General features: G+C 60.5%; 2 protein-coding genes across 2 annotated transcripts; one reads left to right on the top strand and one right to left on the bottom strand.

Moving 5' to 3' along the window:
- Positions 1-3516: 3516 nt before the first annotated feature.
- Positions 3517-4452, bottom strand: LOC143173581 (olfactory receptor 14C36-like). The gene has a single exon (XM_076363849.1). It carries the CDS (start codon positions 4450-4452, stop codon positions 3517-3519), a length of 936 nt encoding a protein of 311 aa, XP_076219964.1.
- Positions 4453-10457: 6005 nt separating this feature from the next.
- On the top strand, positions 10458-13288 carry LOC143173580 (maestro heat-like repeat-containing protein family member 7). The gene is made up of 5 exons (XM_076363847.1): positions 10458-10466; positions 11520-11657; positions 12094-12270; positions 12562-12717; positions 13244-13288. The coding sequence occupies exons 1-5, from the start codon at positions 10458-10460 to the stop codon at positions 13286-13288; spliced, it is 525 nt and encodes a 174-aa protein (XP_076219962.1).
- The last annotated feature ends 4265 nt before the right edge of the window (positions 13289-17553 follow it).

The raw sequence follows: 17553 nt of genomic DNA, 5'->3' as shown, positions 1-17553 counted from the left end.
GTCAGGGGCACATGGGGCATTCCTGAGCAGCAGCTTCCAGCTGGTCTCTTTGTCCCACCTGCTCCTCCTGGCCAGGGCAAGAGATGGGTGGGGCTGGCATGGGCTGGAGGGGACTCCTGGGGGTCTCTGCAGGCAGTGGGGGTTCACGTCCGCTTCGCTTCCTTTCGTTGCAGCCCTCCTGCCCTTGGGGAAGGACACGGAACTCTCGGTCAGCTCCCTGGCAGTTCAGACCCTCTTCATCCTGACAAGAGATGTGCCAACATCAGGATGGAGCCTGCGATCGCTGTGCTGCTGGCCCTGCTGAGCCTTTGAGAGATTACGTTCTCCTCTCAAAAACGGCCGTATTTGAATATCTTCTTTTTAAATAAAGCTGGAACAAGCAGCCCCGTCCCATGGTGTCCTTCCCATGGGGACCACCCTGAGGGTGCTGAGCAGACAGCGTCCTTCCTGGCCTCTGCCGCTGCCTGCAGGACAGCACACCCGGACCCAGGGTGTCCTTGCAGCCAAGCCCCAGCTGCCCCGCTAGACCACAAAGCCCCGAGGGGAGGAGGGGAGAAGCTTTAGCCCAACCTGCCCCTCCTGAGACATCCCAGGGCACGAAAAGGCACCCGTGCTCTGCCAAGCTGGCGAGTCGTCACTTGTCCCGGCATCAAACTCCTCTCTTGTACTGGGAGCTGGGCTGGTTTGGGCTGGGATGGAGTTAAATTTCCCTCGTAGTAGCTGCTACGGGGCTCTGGGTTGGATTTGTGCTGGAAACGGTGTTGATAACACAGGGGTGTTTTCGTCCCTGCTGAGCAGTGCCTACACTGAGTCAAGGACCTTTCTGCTTCCCACCCCGCCCCACCAGCGAGCAGCCTGGGGGTGCACGAGAAGCCGGGAGGGGACACAGCCGGGACAGCTGACCCCGGCTGACCCAAGGGATATTCCACACCATATGACGTCACGCTCAGCAATAAAACTGTGGGGGAGGTTGGCGGGGGGGCCGCTGGCCGGGCATCGGTCACTTGGTGGTGAGCAACAGTTTTCATTTGCATCACTTGTCTTTCCTGGGTTTTATTTCTCTCTCTTTGTCATCTTCCTTTTCATTATTATTATTATTATTATTACTATTATTATTATTATTACTACTTTAGTTCATGTCAATTATTAAACTTTTTATCTCGTGCGTTTTCTCTCTCTTACCCTTCCGATTCCCTCCCCCCATCCCGCCGGGGGGAGTGAGCGAGCGGCCGTGTGGTGCTCGGTTACTGGCCGGGGTTACACCATGACAGTCCTTTCTCCACCCCGTCTTCCGTGCCGTTCAGCTCAGGCTCAGGTCCCACACTATCCAATACATCCCCATGAGCCACCACTCCCCTTCCCGTCCTTTGATGTCACACACAGGCATCGTTCCCTCTGCCGACGGACCGCCCCTGTGAAATGCCGATAAAATCTCCACAAAATGCCCATTGAGGCCCCTGGGCCCGTGACTTTGGGCTCCGTCTGCTATGGTGGTCGCTCGGGACAGGACGGCTGGTGCGTTGCGGGGAGTTACTGGGCACCAAAGCCAGCTCAGATCGGAACCAAGAGGTTCCCCTCCTCTCCAGGGTCCAAAGCGTCGTTTGCAGCATCTAGCCCATCCCTTCAGTGCCCAAAGCCCCGTTTTTGGGGCCAAAATCCTCAGTTTTAGGGTCCCAACCTGGCTTTTATGACCCACAGCCATCTCTAGGGCCCACAGCCTCACGCTGAGGGTCTCAGCCCTCAAGGCGGAGCTGTCGCCTGGCAACCGCCGCCCAGAAGTCTGTGGGGAGTCCGTGGACCCAGGACAGCCAATCGCATTTGAGGAGGCGGGTAAAGGCATATGATTGACTGTAACCAGACAGCCAATCAGAGGAAAGATCACCTCAGGGGAGGGCGGGCACTGGTGGGGGAGGAGTGACCCCTCAGGCAGCCAATAAGAGAGAGCATCACCTCAGGGGAGGGTGGGCCTGAAACCAGGGCAGAGTGACAGCCCAGATGGCCAATCAGATGTCAGACCTCTGGTGAGGGGCGGGCACTGCACCACAAGCAGCCTGACCAGCTGGGGGCCAATCAGAGGCAGCATCACCTCAGGGGAGGAGACTGACAGCCCTCCCGACCTATGCCAGCGAAGACCGAGGTGAGAAGAAGGCGGGCTCTGCTGGCAGCCAGGCCGAGTTGGGACATGGTGCCCGTGGGGCTGCCCCGAGGCCGAGCAGCCCCTGGCCCAGGCCCGGGGCCCCTCTTCCCCCCTCTCCCCCCTCCCCCCTCCCCCCAGCCACGCCTGTGTGCTGGAACCCCCTGTCTTCATGGGAGCCGCCGGCTCACAGTCAGTCCGTATCCCGTGGCCGTGCCAGTAGATGGCAGTCATGGGCCACCGGGCTTCTTGCCGCCATCGCCGCCAGCATCCAGCTGACAGTGGTGAGGACATGGCGGTGAGGCTGCCGGGGTGGTGGTGGGGTGGCTGAGGAGGGGTGGGGGTGGTGCTCGCCGTGGGGCTGCCCGCCATCAGCTCACCCACATGCCCTGCCCGCAGCCCAACCCCACAGGAGCCTGAAGGGTGGTGAGGAGGGGGAGGACGTGGCCGCCATGCAGCGTCTCCCCCCTGAGCTGGTGAGTTGAGCAGGGGTGGATGGCGGGGCTGGGGTCTCCCCCTGAAAGCAGGGGGGGTCCCAGGGTTGCTGCTCTCGCCCCCTCTCTCCCCACAGCTACTGCACGTTGTCTCCTTCCCGACGCTGCCCGACCTGCTGAGACTGGGCCAGACCTGCCGCTGCCTCCAGGAGGTGTGCGACAGCGAGGCCGCCTGGCGCCACCTCTGCACCCCTCTCCCTCCTGCTGCCGCCAGCACCCGGCCCTGCAAGAGGGCCGCCATCCTCAACTGTGAGTCCGCCCTTGCCAGTGGGGGGAGAGGGTGGCACTTTGTCCCCCAGCCGGTGATGACATCCCTGCGTTCCCCCCTCCAGTCACCAAGGGGCTGTACCTCCAGAGCCTGGGCCGCTGCCGGCAGCGAGCGCTGATGGCCTCCAGGTTCCCAGCCCGTGCTCTCCACAGGGCCCTGCGCTGGCAGGGCTGCTCTAATAAGACCAGATCCTGCGGTTTTCCATGGTCATGGCTCCAGGGAAGCAGCAGCCCCGATGTGAAGGTGGCAGAAAGGATCTGTCCACTGAGGCAGCGAGGGGCAGCCCCAAGGTCCACAAGTGCTGCTCCTCCATGTGGCAGCTGGGCTCATGGCTCCTTGACCTCTCCTGTGTGCTGGGGCTGCACCCCCAGCTCCAGAGGAGATCTAAGAGATGGGAGCAGAGAGAAATAATATTCTGCTGGATTCTTTATTGTCTTTACTGACACAGGGAGCCTGGCTCCATATGTACATGAGGTCTTTTGGGTCAGAAAACACTGCTAGAGGGGGAAGAATATTATTATTTAAGTAGAAGGAATACATGAAGAATAATAAACCAAGAGAAAAACAAGGCACATATGAGCAAAAGAGCATCCGAGCTTTTCCTGAGGATGATGGACACCTTATTGATGCTGCAGTAGTCCGTGTTCACAGAGTTTGCGCAGGGCATCCTTGATCTCCTTGTTCCTCATGCTGTAGATGAGGGGGTTCACTGCTGGAGGCACCACCGAGTACAGAAACGACACCACCAGGTCCAGGGATGGGGAGGAGATGGAGGGGGGCTTCAGGTAGGCAAACATGCCAGTGCTGAGAAACAGGGAGACCATGGCCAGGTGAGGGAGGCACGTGGAAAAGGCTTTGTGCCGTCCCTGCTCCGAGGGGATCCTCAGCACGGCCCTGAAGATCTGCACATAGGACACCACAAGGAAAACAAAACACCCCAGATATAAACAGGCTCTAACCACAAGAAGCCCAACCTCCCTGAGGTAGGAGTCTGAGCAGGAGAGCTTGAGGATGTGGGGGATTTCACAGAAGAACTGGTCCAGGGCATTGCCTCGGCAGAGTGGGAGTGAAAATGTATTGGCCGTGTGCAGCAGAGCATGGAGAAACCCACTGCCCCAGGCAGCTGCTGCCATGTGGGCACAAGCTCTGCTGCCCAGCAGGGTCCCGTAGTGCAGGGGTTTGCAGATGGCAACGTAGCGGTCGTAGGCCATGACGGTGAGAAGGAAATACTCAGCTGAGATAAAAAAGACAAATAAAAAGAGCTGGGCAGCACACCCTGGGTAGGAGATGGCCCTGGTGTCCCAGAGGGAATTGGCCATGGCTTTGGGGAGAGTGGTGGAGATGGAGCCAAGGTCGAGGAGGGAGAGGCTGAGGAGGAAGAAGTACATGGGGGTGTGGAGGCGGTGGTCGCAGGATACGGCCGTGATGATGAGGCCGTTGCCCAGGAGGGCAGCCAGGTAGATGCCCAGGAAGAGCCAGAAGGTCAAGAGCTGCAGCTCCCGTGAGTCTGCGAATGCCAGGAGGAGGAACTGGGTGACGGAGCTGCCGTTGGACATCTGCTGCTTCTGGGCATTCAAACTGCCAAAGGAGATAAAACAGAAAAATTCAGAGAAGCTTCTCTGAGCAAAACTTCATTCATTCATTGTGAAACACCCGAGGGTGCTTTTCTTGCCTGGGGGACTGTTCTGCAGCTCCGAGGCTTCAGCTCTGGTTTGTGCTGGCTGAGGGCGCGGTGCAGAGCAGTGCCCTCTACCCGTGGGCTCCTTCAGGGTCAGCCCTGCTTTACAGCAATGACACACGGAGGTAGCAACAGCCCAGATAATTTGGAGGGAGGGTTCCCGGGGAGGAGTTCCCTGGGCTGCACCAGAGCGGAGGGTGAAAAGCTCAGAAGGATGCTTTCTTCCACAGAGGAGGGGGGGAGATGAGGTGCAGCAAATGTGTCTCGTTACCCTGTGTTTTAGACTTCAGACACCCCCATCCCACTTGGGAAATGTTCTTGGAAAGGGTGAAATCCCCCCGTTGCCCCTTTGCTCTCAGTGTAAACCTCTGTCAGTGCTCACGTCCAGGAGGGCTGCTCTGTCCATCAGCCGGGTGCCCAGCTGCCCTGTGCTCGCACCGCTCTCAGCTGGAGGAGGACCACACACAGAGGATGCTCTGAAGAAGAAACCGGACTGTACTGGGAGCAGAGGGGTCCTGTTCAACGTGCAGATTTAAAACCACCTCTCCTTGCCAGCAGAGCTATGCAGAGTGTGATGAAGAGGACAGGACAGGGATGCTGATTCGCATGGGCAGATCAGGTGCTCTCAGACATCACAGAGGTCCGACAGGAGAGCGATGCCCTTCTGGAGTGATGCTCACAGCCTCGCAGGACTCCCTGTCCAGCATAGTCAGGTGCCTTAAGGTGGTGTCTGCTAAGGGAAGCAGCGTCTCATTGCCCAACCTCGGACTGCAGTGTCTCCAGCCTGGACAATTAAGAGAGGGCTTGGGCACCTTGGTCCCATGGAGACACCTCCAGGGCAGCGCCCTGCAGGGCAGCGTCAGAGCAGGCACTCAACACCCCCACCCCTTGCGCCACACCACCACTGTTCTGGCCAGGGACCCCAAGAGCAGGAAGAAGAGCAGCACAACCAGGTGGAGAAACAAAGAAAGACTCTGTGACTCTCCTCCTTAGGGAAGCAAGGAGAGGAGAGGTGGCCGGGCACTCGGCAAAGCCTTCTCCTTACCCAGCAGAGCGCAGCCCCTCCCAGTTCGCAAAATCCCAGGGCAGTCGCTCTCAGCCCCTTTGCTCTGCTGAGGCAAGTGGCCACGTGTCAGGAGAGATGCACCTCTGCCGTGCTAGAGCTCTGGCTGCAGAGGAGGCAACTCCTGCCCTGGACCACGCAGCCTTGAGGGCAGAGGCTCTGCTGGGTGGGAGACGAGACCAGGGCTCTGGCTCAGAGGAAGGCGTCTGCGTTGGAGGGGATGACAGGCAGCTTTCCAAATTCTCCCTCCCGTGACATTTCTGGTCGGAGCTGCATAGAGCTCTCTGGCCATGTGTCTGCTGCCTGGAGCTATCCCTGCCGCGAACTGTTCCTCTGCCCTCAATGTTTCCCCTGTCTGGGATCACAGACCCCATCAGCAACTACTGTCGGCTCAGCTCTGACCTGAAGAAACCTCCCCGTTTCAGGCACTCTCTAGAGGTTCTCCCCGTTTGCAGGCAGTAAGGAGCAGGTCAGACAAACCCCGATGAGGGCAACAAAGGTGATGCTGGTGCTCTCCGCAGGTAGAGGAGTGGATGAAAGCAGTTTACTTGGCTCCTACCACACCCACTGATCCCTCAGTGTAGCGGCTCAGGACTCTCAGTCTCCCTCTCCAAACATAGCAGCGCCTTTTCCCTGAAAGAGCAGGAAACTGAAAGCGTAGACTCCGGAAAGCTCTTCACCTTTAAGGCATCCCCTGCCTTGATCTTCCTCTGGAAAAGTCCCCTCTGAAATGCCCTGGGCAGCTCTGGGTGCACACCCTGGCTTCACCCCTTCACGCTTGTCTAACATGAGCCCCTGGACTGGGAGTCCTCCCGACGGATCCTGTAGGCTACGATAGCTGTAGGAGACCCTGCCAGGAACCGCAGCTGCATTGCCCTGCACCAAGAGACTTACCGTGTCAAGGGCTGTAACGATTTCTTCCTTTGAGCTCTCCTCTGTCCTCCCACTCCAGACTGCTTTCAATCTCTCTCTGCCCTACTCCTTTCCTCTGAGCCCTGCCACGCTTTGCAGAGGAGTTGTTCCTTGGCAGAGCTCTCTCTCTGCAGTGCTGCCTGCTTACCCTGAGCTCCCTCCATCCCAGGAGCCTGTCTCAGCCCAGGAGGACAGGACCTGCCCAAGACGTCACTTTCTCTGCCCCCCACCCCACGCTGCGCTCCCGCCAGCTGTCCCTGGGGCTCTCCAGGATCCCATGTGGAAAGAGACTGAAGTAATCACCGATGTGGCCTGTCTCACCTCTGCAGAGACATTTCTTCCCAGCACTGTCCTTTCTCCTCTCAGAGACACCGTGAGGTCTGACAATCACCCTGCCTTGTCCCGTCATTAGGCAGGGCACCTGGACACTGACAGGGAGGGATCTCCTTTACCCCTGCTGAGGGAGGGGAATCGGCTGAGTCAATGGAGGCATCTCATCCTGGATGTGTAGTCCTGGGGCTGGAAGGGACCTCAGCTCCCTCCCATGCCTCCCACAAACCCACAGCAGGTGAGATTCCTCTTGCTTCCGCAACGGTGTCTGTTCAAAATAGGCACCTGCACTCCTTTTCTATGGTCCCATGGTCATTGGTGGAGATGGAGAGCAGGAGTTCACACACAAACACCTGGTGACACTGGAGGTGCCAGAGGTAGTCCACGAGAGTGGAGCAGGACTGAGAGAGTGGGAAACACCTGGGGGCATCACCCTGCAGCCTGGTGAGGATGCCAGCTGAAACGACGGCAGATGCCCACATGTAGGACATCAGCACCTGTCCCTCCTCACGCTCTTCAGGGCCGCCTAAGGAGGTGTTCAGCTGACCAAATGGAGTCATGTGCCCGAGGGAGAGTGAAGGCTTTCTCTTTCTCCCCTCCCTTAGCTGTATTTACTGGCTGTCCCTTGTCTGTAACAATAGCTGTCTCACACGTCCCCACGCAGCCTAACCGAATTCAGGGCAGCCGCTCAGCTAATGGCCACATACAGGCCTGTAGTGCTGTGTGAGACGCCGAGGCTCTCCAGACATCCATAGCCCCGTACTAGCTACTCTGAGGAACATTAACTCTATCCCAGCCAAAACCAGCACACCAGGGTGCCCCTTCGCTGATGTCGGGGAGCGCTCCATGTCTTCCTGACGACGGCAGCCAGTCAAACACAGGCGGTACAGTCAGGGCAACAGGTTTCTTCTCCTGCTGCAGGCTGCACAGAGCAGGTACACAGGGCTGCTGGACTGGGGCCCCCAGGCGTCCCCGCCTCATTTTTCAGCCGCACCTTCTACTCCCCCTTTTCCCCTTCTATCCTGACGCTCTACTTTCCGAGCTTTTGGCTGGCACGTTTTCCCTTTATATTCTCACCAGTTTCACCCCAGGCCAACTAGGTTTCTCCTCTCATGGCCTGCCATCTCCAACAGCTTCTCACTTTCTAAAGCGGTGAGTTGCGCCTCAAGCCAGGGTTGATGAAGACAAAAGTGAACGAGAGCTTCTGTAAGCAATGAGACGGCAGACACCATCAAAAAATGTCTATCGTCTCCACTGCCCACCTTAGAAACCTCGAGAAATCTCTAAAGGCACAAATAAGGAGCAGCTTAGAAGCTGTTCACATCAGTTGGGCAGGTTTGGATCCCAGTGAGATCCATGTGTTTAGAGAAGACTTTTCTGAATGACTCCTCAAGTTCTCCGTCTCTCAGGCTGTGGGTGAGGGCCTTGATTAAAGATGTTAAGGCAGCACAGAGAGACTATTTCTTTCAGGCTTCCTATTCTGACAGTATCTGGTACGCGCTACACACTGTAAGAGTCCCATCGACAACTGTATCCCCAAGCAGGGATTGGAGGAGAGGAGCAGGCGTAAACATCTTCTGCTTCCTGGTGCTGAGAGAGATTTTCAGAGTGGGGGAAAGGACGTAACTGTGAGATGCCAGAAACTGCGGAGATGTGAAGAGAGCACGACACGGAGGGGGAGAAGCAGAGGTCTCCCAGGGAGGTCCTGGGGCCGTGCCTGGGGCATGTGAACACAGGGCTCTGGGATGAGCCAAAGGGTACAGGAAGGTCCTGAGGGGACATAAAAGCAGATGGGGGCCTGGGGGCACCCCGAGAGGACCCATGGGCCAATGGTGAGCTGGCTCCCTACCCCCTGCAGTGGACTCCCTGCCCCTTCCAGCCCGGGCGGTGGGTCACAGCGGGGTCCCTTGTGACCCCCCCTCTGTGACACCCCACGGCACCATATATAGCCAGCGGGGCCGTGGCCCTGCAGTGTCTGACAAGACAGCGACGGGACAGGGCGGGAGCACGGAGCTGGCGAGGAGACCCCGAGCGCAGCCCACGTCTTTCCCTGCCGCCCCTGGCAGCCTCGTGCTGCCGAGGTGTTGCCCTTAAGCTGCCCCCCCCCTCCCCTCCCCCCAAAACTTTCCTCCATTTCGCAGGATGGCGGAGAGACCCCCCAGCCACCCCAGGGTGGCCTGGGAAGAGGTGGGGGCTCCCCAGGAGAGCCGCTCTCTGCCAGAGCCCTACGAGGTGTCCACGGTCCAGCCCCTGCAGACCGGTGAGTGAGGGGCCCCCCGGGACTGGCAGAGCTGGGGCCAGCAAGTACGACCGGCTCAACGCCGGGACCCCATTTCCTCGGCACGCTGGCAGCAGGAGTCCCACGGGCAGGGACACAGTGATGCCTGAACGCCAAGGCTGCTCGGGGCTGGGAGCCGTCCCCAGCACAGCCTCCCTCCTCAGCCATGCCGAGCTTTTTCACCGATTGGGAAGCTTGTTGGCAAAGATGCTTTGTCCTACCGACTCTCCTGTGTTTCCCCTCCACGTAGGCGAGACGCTGCCAGAGGGGAATCCAGAGCATCCGGAGCTCCAACTGGGATGGGATTCTGAGAGCACCTGGTTGCTTTCTTCGCTCGACAGCAGCGACATGACCACGGTAATGAGCTCCCCCCTTGCTGGGACTCTTGTCCCTGGCATCCGCAGGAGGCTTGTGTGAGCAAAGGGACCCAGAATCAGTGGGGTTGGCATGGCCTTACTGTCCCTGCTGAGAGGGTTCCTGCTGTCCCCGAGCAGGGACTAGGCGAGGGTGGCACTCCAGTGTCCCAGCAGCAGCTCCAGCCCTTCTGGCCACCAGCCAGCCCTGGTTCTCTCCAGGGCAAACACACGGCGCCCATGATGCCAACCCTCCTCCCTCACCCTGGGGACCCTCTGCTCTCACCCTCTGCCCTGCAGAGACTGCAGTCCCTGCTTCCAGCTTTCCTGCGGGCACTGCTGACAGCACTGCCGGGCACCTCTTGCCAGAGCTGCTGGCGGTGCTCAGCCAAGAAGCACCATCAGGGTGCTCGGCGTGACATGTCTTTGCTCCCCTCCTTCCTCCCGTAGGTGTTTGGAGAATACCTCCAGCCTTCTCAGATGACAGACATTCTCCTCGTGGCCATTGAGGCCTTGACAGCAGACGACATCTACGACAGGCAGCTGGGCAGCAACATCCTGGATATGGCCATGAGAGACCCTGCCTCCTGGCTGACGGATGTAAGTGCCCTGCGGCTGGATTGCCCTGCCCGTGAGCCCTGTCAGCCCCTGTTCTTCCCTCCTTCCCTAACCCAGCTCTCTCGGGCACCTGAAGGCATTTCAAGGCAGCAGAGAGGGATGGGAAGGTCAGCAGTTTCGGTGGCAGCTTGGGAAATGGCTGCACTCCAGTGGCAGCACCATCCTCACCTGTGTCCCCTCCAGGTGCCAACGATTGTGAGGTACACCCACAAAAACATGGAGCACATCCGCATGGAGCCAGCCCGGCACAGCCTGGATTCATTCCTTCTCCTGCTGACCAAGCGGTGCCCCAGGGAAGTGGTCAGGAGCCTGTTGAAGATCTCTCCAACATGCGACAGGTACCGGCCCCGACAGCCTTGAGGGCTCGTTCCCTGTGGGGAGAGGGGCCCAGGGACGCTCTGGCTGCCAGGCCCATGGAAAACTGCAGGACATCCCCACGGAGCAGGGCCCTCCATCCCACCACGCTTCCCAGCCCCGGTGGGTCAGCCAGGCCCGCAGCAGCCAAAGCTGGCCAAGCCAGAGTCCCGCCACCACGCTCCTCCCTGCCCCATGGGGAACACCACCTCAGCCCCCTCCTGCCTAAGCGGGCAGGGTCCCCGGGCACCCCAAGTGAGGGGGGTGGGCAGGGCCAGGGCTGCAGCACCGCCTGGGTCCGGAGAGGCTGGCCTGGGCACGGTGCAGTGGCCAAGGCAGCCCTGCTGACCGAGCGCTCTGGGTCTGCAGCGCTGCCCTGGCCATGTGGGAGGTGATGATCTCTGTGCCTTGGGCTTTGTGGAGTGTCTTGACGGAGCTGCTCAGCGTGCTCCAGGACCAGCGGCTGCGCAAGGTGTTCAGCTGTGCCGCGGAGGACGCCTGCATCTACCCCTTGGCTGTGAGTGACCTTCAGGGCTGTGCCTGCCTCCCCAGGGAAACAGGCACGGCCCCCTCCCCTTCCGTCTGCCTCCAAATGGCCACCTCCTCCAGTACATATGGACACAGCCCCGGAGGGTCAGCAGGGACCTGCCCAGCACCAGCCAGACCCCGTGCCAGACACTTGGGGCCGCCCTGTGCTGTTTTGGCCCCGGTGAAAAAACACGAAGCCTGCCCCTGCCCGGGCAGCACCCTGCTTCCCCCCTGCCTGCATCCCCCTGCCTGCATCCCCCTGCCTGCATCCCCCTGCCCTGCTCTGCAGCCTGGAAACCCGGGGCAGGGGCAGAGAAAGGAGCAGAAGCCCGAGTCAGGGCAGTTGCTGGGCCTGGGGCAGAGGCACGGCCTCTGCGCAGGCTGAGGGGGCTTCAAGTCTGGGGAGAGGAGACACTTACCACCGCCCACGTGTCGTGCCCCCTTTGTGCCAGCGCGGTGGAGGGAGCCCTGCGGGCTCTGCTGGTCTCTCACTGCTGTCTTCGTTTTAGCTGCTGCTCTGCGCCGACGTTGGAACAGAGGAGTTTGCTGCCCTGTACAAAGCCCAGAGGTACCTGAGGCATCCAAGCCCGGTGATGCTCTCGCTGGTGCTGAGGGGCCTCATCACGCTTTCAGAGACACCCGAGACGGTGAGCAGGGTGTAGTCAAGCGGAGCCATGTTGGCAGCCGGGGCCTGGGGCAGGGGGTAATGTGGTGGCTTGGCCTTGGCTGGGAGGCAGGAGGCGGGGTGAGGGCTCCAATCACCCTCCCTGCTATGGAGGGGCCTGGTGGGTGCCTGGGGAGCCCTCCAGGCACAGAGGCTTGCCAATCCACCTGCCCCCTTCAGGCCAGTCGGTTTCAGGGGGTGGCTGAGCAGGGGACACTGCTCTCCTGCACTCCCTTCCCTTCCTCGGGCTCTCCCCGCATCCCCATCAGTGGCCACTGCCTGCCAGGAGGCTGCTGCAGTGACTCCTGGGCCACCTGCTGGGAAGCCGGGCGGGAGGCTGGTGCTCAGCAGCCGGCGCATTTTTGCCAGGGTGCTCGTTCCCTGCTTCACAATAAAGAAACTCTGTGTGTTTCGTACAGGCAAGAAAAATACCGGTCCTGCTGCCAGACATCATGGAGACCCTGCAGGATGCCAACGCTGATGTCAAGATGAAGGCCCTGGTACTCCTCAGGAACATGATGGGTCACATGAAGAGGGAGGAGGCCAGCGTCATCGCTCTGCAGCTGGCGGAGAAGCTCCTGCCCCTCTTTGATGATGTAAGGCTGCTGTGGGAGCCTGAGCCCTACAGATGGGCACCCTGCAAAGACAGCTGCCCTTCAGCCCAGCCCTGTGGGCAGCACTTGGGCAGGGCTCCCCTCCTCACTCCTCTTGCATGGCCTTTCAGGGCTTTGGGGCTCTTCAGCCGCAGCTGCAGATCTGGCCCACAGCCCCTGTGTTCAGGATCCGACCCCAGAGCAGCCCCCCTCACACCAGACACGCTGATGCCCTTGCTCACTGTGGGCAGGGAGCGGCTGTTGCTCAAGTCCCCCTGTCCTCCTCACCACCAGGTGTCCAGCCAGGTGCGGGAGCTCTCCATCAGCTTCTTCGAAGGCGTGATGAAGACTGTGGTGGGGAGAAACGTGAAAAAGATGAAGAAGAAAGTGCAGAGGGTCCTGCTCCCGCTCTTTCTCCACATGAACGACCAGATCGAGAGCGTGGCGAAGGTGAGTGACCAGCGACCCACTGGGGACGCCGGGAAGGGCGTGCCGACGCTGGCCTGGCATAAGGGGCGAGGGCTGCTGGACGTCAGAGTCTGGGAATGTGTGTCACCCCAGGGTCCCACTGCTCCCCTCCTTCCCTGCCCTGGGCCCACCGCTGCCTTCCTCCTTCCCCCCTGCTGCCTGCTGCTGAGGTGGATGGGGAGCGGGGGTCCCCTCCCAGCCCCGCTCTCCCCACTCAGCCCTCCTCCAGCACAGCCCAGAGGAAGGCTCCCTGCAGACCCAGCACGAGCAGGGCCGGGGAACCTGGCACAGGCATTTCCCAGACCTGCCCTGCCTGGTCCAGCAGGGCTCAGCAGCAGCCCCACGGCCAGCGAGCACACGAGTCCCTACGGGCTTCCCAGCTGTCCCTGCAGGTGTGGGAGGCCAGGGCTTTGAGCCCCAATCCCTGTCCCCCAGGGCTGTGCCCAAGAGACCCCCAAATGTTTGGGCCAGGGCATGTCCCAGCTCCCTGAGGGCAGGATCGCTGCAGAAACAGAGCCCTGCTCACCCCGATGCCCTTGCAGGGGGCCAGTGAACTTGGCCTCTGCAGAGGGGTGCAGCACTTAGAAGGGGTGGAGAGCCAGCTTGTTCCCCAGCCTGGGGCAGGGAGAATGGTGGGAAGGGAGGTGCAGCCAGAAGGGGACTGGCCCTGCATCCCGGGATCAAAGCTCTGCTCACCCGGAGCCTGGGTGTGGAGGAGCTGGGGCAGCCCCGGCTGGGGAGCCAAGCGTCCTGCTGGGGGATGCTCCTGGGACGTGCTGCTGGCTCCATCCTGCCCCAGTGTCTCTGGGGCTCCAGCCCTCGCTGCCTACAGCTGTGGGCCCACACCTCCTTTGCCCTTCGGCCTGCCCCCATCCCTGGCAGCAGCTCAGCAGCTCTTGAGGATCTCTGTTCTGTTGGCCGGCAGCAGGAGATACCTGAGGTGGTGGCTGCCCCGTGTCCCTGCCCTGGGCACTGAACCCAGTTCAGACTCTGTCCCCTGCTGCCTCTTCCCATAAGGGGCTGGGAACAGCTCGGAGCCTGGCCAAGAGGAGGAGGATGCCAGGGCTGCTTCCCTGGGCTGTGGTGCCATCTCCCAGCCTCTGCTTCTCTGCAGGCCTCTGGGAACACCCTCCTCGCCTGTGCAAAGTTCCTGGGATGGAGGAAGCTCAGCTACCTGGCCGAGACGCGTCAGACACACCTGATTGGAGAGTGCTTGGTGAGGACAACCCCCAAGCCCCACGGCCGGGCCCCACGTGCCCGTGGGGAGGGCTGTGCAGCTGTGCCTCGCCTGCCCTGCTCCAGCCTGGAGCCCAGAGCCTGGAGCTGCATCCTCCTTCCTTGCCCTCAAGCACGCAGCCCCCAAGGGCTCTTCTCCAGGCCCTTCTCCCCTCCCTGCCCCCAGGGTGCTGAACAAGACCCTGGCACATGTAAGCCCTGGCACTGGGACAGAGGGGTCGCAGCACCCCCAGGCCCCCTGTGCCTGCGGCTCGCTCTGAACCTCAGCCCCACAGGGCTCCTGCCTGGGAGGGAGGGAGGGAGGGAGGGAGGGAGGGCACCGGTAGGAGGGACTGGTCCGGATGGCTGGGGAGGGTCTGTATGAGCCACGTGCCCTTGTGCTCTCTCCAGCTACTGCACAACAGGAGCAGGGTGGAAGAATATCTGTGTCAGAGCCTGCCGTACCTGAAGGACCCTCAGGCCACCCTGCGAGTGGCGGCCATCAGGTTCATCGGTGAGCCACAGCCCCTGGGGTCCCTCTTCTGGCAGCCTGGCCCCGGTCCCCTCCACTGCACCGGCAGCAAGGGACAGCCCTGTGGCTGCCAGAGCCCCGGCTGCCCCGTGCAGGGCCCGCCACGCAGGTGGGCTCGCTGGGAGCCTTGCTCAGTCCCACCGCCCTCACGTACTGTCCTTCCCTGGGGTCCGCCCTGCTGAGGGGGAGGAGGGGGTGCAGCCAGTCTGGCAGGGCCGGGGGCCGTGCTGCTGGGAGCGTGCTGGGGAGCAGGAGGTCTGACAGGAGCTCTGTGCCTAGGGCTTGCCGCGCAGCACCTGAGGAACCGAAGCTCAGAGAAGCTCTGGGATATCTGCAACGGTGAGTAGGGGCGGTGCTGTGCTGGCCGGGGCTGGCGGGGCAGGGGACAGAGCCGGGGCAGGGTGCTGCCCTGCCTGGCCCCGCGCCAGGGCAACGCTCCAGGGGCAGAGGAATGTGTCAGGGGCACATGGGGCATTCCTGAGCAGCAGCTTCCAGCTGGTCTGTTTGTCCCACCTGCTCCTCCTGGCCAGGGCAAGAGATGGGTGGGGCTGGCATGGGCTGGAGGGGACTCCTGGGGGTCTCTGCAGGCAGTGGGGGTTCACGTCCGCTTCGCTTCCTTTCGTTGCAGCCCTCCTGCCCTTGGGGAAGGACACGGAACTCTCGGTCAGCTCCCTGGCAGTTCAGACCCTCTTCATCCTGACAAGAGATGTGCCAACATCAGGATGGAGCCTGCGATCGCTGTGCTGCTGGCCCTGCTGAGCCTTTGAGAGATTACGTTCTCCTCTCAAAAACGGCCGTATTTGAATATTTTTTTTTTTTAATTAAAGCTGGAACAAGCAGCCCCGTCCCATGGTGTCCTTCCCATGGGGACCACCCTGAGGGTGCTGAGCAGACAGCGTCCTTCCTGGCCTCTGCCGCTGCCTGCAGGACAGCACACCCGGACCCAGGGTGTCCTTGCAGCCAAGCCCCAGCTGCCCCGCTAGACCACAAAGCCCCGAGGGGAGGAGGGGAGAAGCTTTAGCCCAACCTGCCCCTCCTGAGACATCCCAGGGCACGAAAAGGCACCCGTGCTCTGCCAAGCTGGCGAGTCGTCACTTGTCCCGGCATCAAACTCCTCTCTTGTACTGGGAGCTGGGCTGGTTTGGGCTGGGATGGAGTTAATTTCCCTCGTAGTAGCTGCTACGGGGCTCTGGGTTGGATTTGTGCTGGAAACGGTGTTGATAACACAGGGGTGTTTTCGTCCCTGCTGAGCAGTGCCTACACTGAGCCAAGGCCTTTTCTGCTTCCCACCCCGTCCCACCAGCGAGCAGGCTGGGGGTGCACGAGAAGCTGGGAGGGGACACAGCCGGGACAGCTGACCCCGGCTGACCCAAGGGATATTCCACACCATATGACGTCACGCTCAGCAATAAAACTGGGGGGGAGGTTGGCGGGGGGGCTGCTGGCCGGGCATCGGTCACTTGGTGGTGAGCAACAGTTTTCATTTGCATCACTTGTCTTTCCTGGGTTTTATTTCTCTCTCTTTGTCATCTTCCTTTTCATCATTATTATTACTATTTCTTATTATTATTACTTTAGTTCATGTCAATTATTAAACTTTTTATCTCGTGCGTTTTCTCTCTCTTACCCTTCCGATTCCCTCCCCCCATCCCGCCGGGGGGAGTGAGCGAGCGGCCGTGTGGTGCTCGGTTACCGGCCGGGGTTACACCACGACAGTCCTTTCTCCACCCCCTCTTCCGTGCCGATGTCATACCCACATCTTCAATGTCTACTACATTGCTTCCAAGACAATGTCGGAGGACTTGGTGTTTTAACGAGTCTGTTCTCCTTTTGTTCGCAATGTTTTGGGAGTTAAGCTCATGGTACCATTGGGTTCCACTGGACCAGATGTTCTGGATTTCAAACGTCTCTTCTTGGTGTCCAATGGCAGGGGAGATGGTCCATGAGCTCCCCTTCTCTCCTCAGGTTTCTTCATGTACGACAGGACTGATGGCATACAGCAGACGCTGTGGAAATGAATGTGGAGGGGAGAGGAGAGGCGAGGATGGGGACTCGCCACGTGCCCTGGGGTTGGAATGAATGGAGACTCAGAAGGTGCAACACCCTGAAAGGTGAAGTCCCCCCAAAGTAAAGCACTGGATTGAGGTATCCACAAAGGACTCTGCAGTGCCATGGGAGTCAGCGGGGACCCAGCAGGCACAGGAAGGGGAGACTGGAGAGATGCGGGAGCTGCCTGAGGAGGCCCAGGGCTCTTGTGCTGTCCTGGGGAGTGGGGCTGGTGGGAGCAGAGAAGAGGTCAAATGCAGTTGGGGTTGATGGTCACCAACAAGATGACTGCAGGAGATCCTGGGAGTGACTGGCCTCTGTTTCCTTGTGGCATTTTGGCAAGCATCATCCCTGGGGCTGGTGGGGAGGCTGAGACCCCTCTCTGCCCCCCAGGACCTGCTGTGCCCTTCAGAGGGGCCGGGGCTGTTGCCGAATGGCCAGAGCTCTGCAGCACCCTGCGATGAGCACTGCAGTGGGACCAGCCCAGACTGGGCTGCTCCGCTGGGCTGGGCTGTGCTGTGCTGGGCTGCTGTAGAGGGCAGGGGAGGTGGGGAGAGGTGGGGAGAGGCTGGGCTGGGCTGGAAAGAGCCCAGGAGAGGGAAACACCAGTGTTCCCAACGCTGTGAGAGTGTGCAGGGTGAGGGCACCCAGCAGGGTGCTCACGGTGCAGAGCCAGGCGTCGTGGTGAAGGAAGCAAGGCACCAAAGGTGCAGAAGAGAGGGGCCCGCTCTGTGCCATGTTCCCTGGACACCCCGGGGAAGCTGCCCTGGGAAAACTGTCCCAGGTCAGTCCCGCACACCGGCCATTTCCATGTCTGGTCGTACACCCCAGCCCTGAGGAGGGACTTTTGCTGCTCCATGGTCAACTCTGTTCTCCTCCGGAGCCCTGTGATACCCAACTCCACCGCACTCATTAATAGAAAGGGAACCAGTTTCCTACTGACTCTTACGACACACGAGTCCCGGAGCTCTGGCCACTGCTGGTCTCTCAGCCAAGCCCTTTCCCAGACAACTCCAAAGAGATCA

The sequence above is a fragment of the Aptenodytes patagonicus genome, unplaced genomic scaffold, assembly GCF_965638725.1.
Source record: "Aptenodytes patagonicus unplaced genomic scaffold, bAptPat1.pri.cur scaffold_129, whole genome shotgun sequence".
NCBI classification, from domain to species: domain Eukaryota; kingdom Metazoa; phylum Chordata; class Aves; order Sphenisciformes; family Spheniscidae; genus Aptenodytes; species Aptenodytes patagonicus.
This window is presented reverse-complemented; position numbering and strand designations above follow the sequence as displayed.

Coding starts and splice junctions, on each gene's coding strand:
- LOC143173581 (XM_076363849.1), bottom strand. CDS start 4,452: ATGTCCAACGGCAGCTCCGTCACCCAGTTCCTCCTCCTGGCATTCGCA.
- LOC143173580 (XM_076363847.1), top strand. Junction 12,271..12,561: donor TCCTGCCCCTCTTTGATGAT/GTAAGGCTGCTG, acceptor CCTCACCACCAG/GTGTCCAGCCAGGTGCGGGA. Junction 12,718..13,243: donor AGATCGAGAGCGTGGCGAAG/GTGAGTGACCAG, acceptor GGATCGCTGCAG/AAACAGAGCCCTGCTCACCC.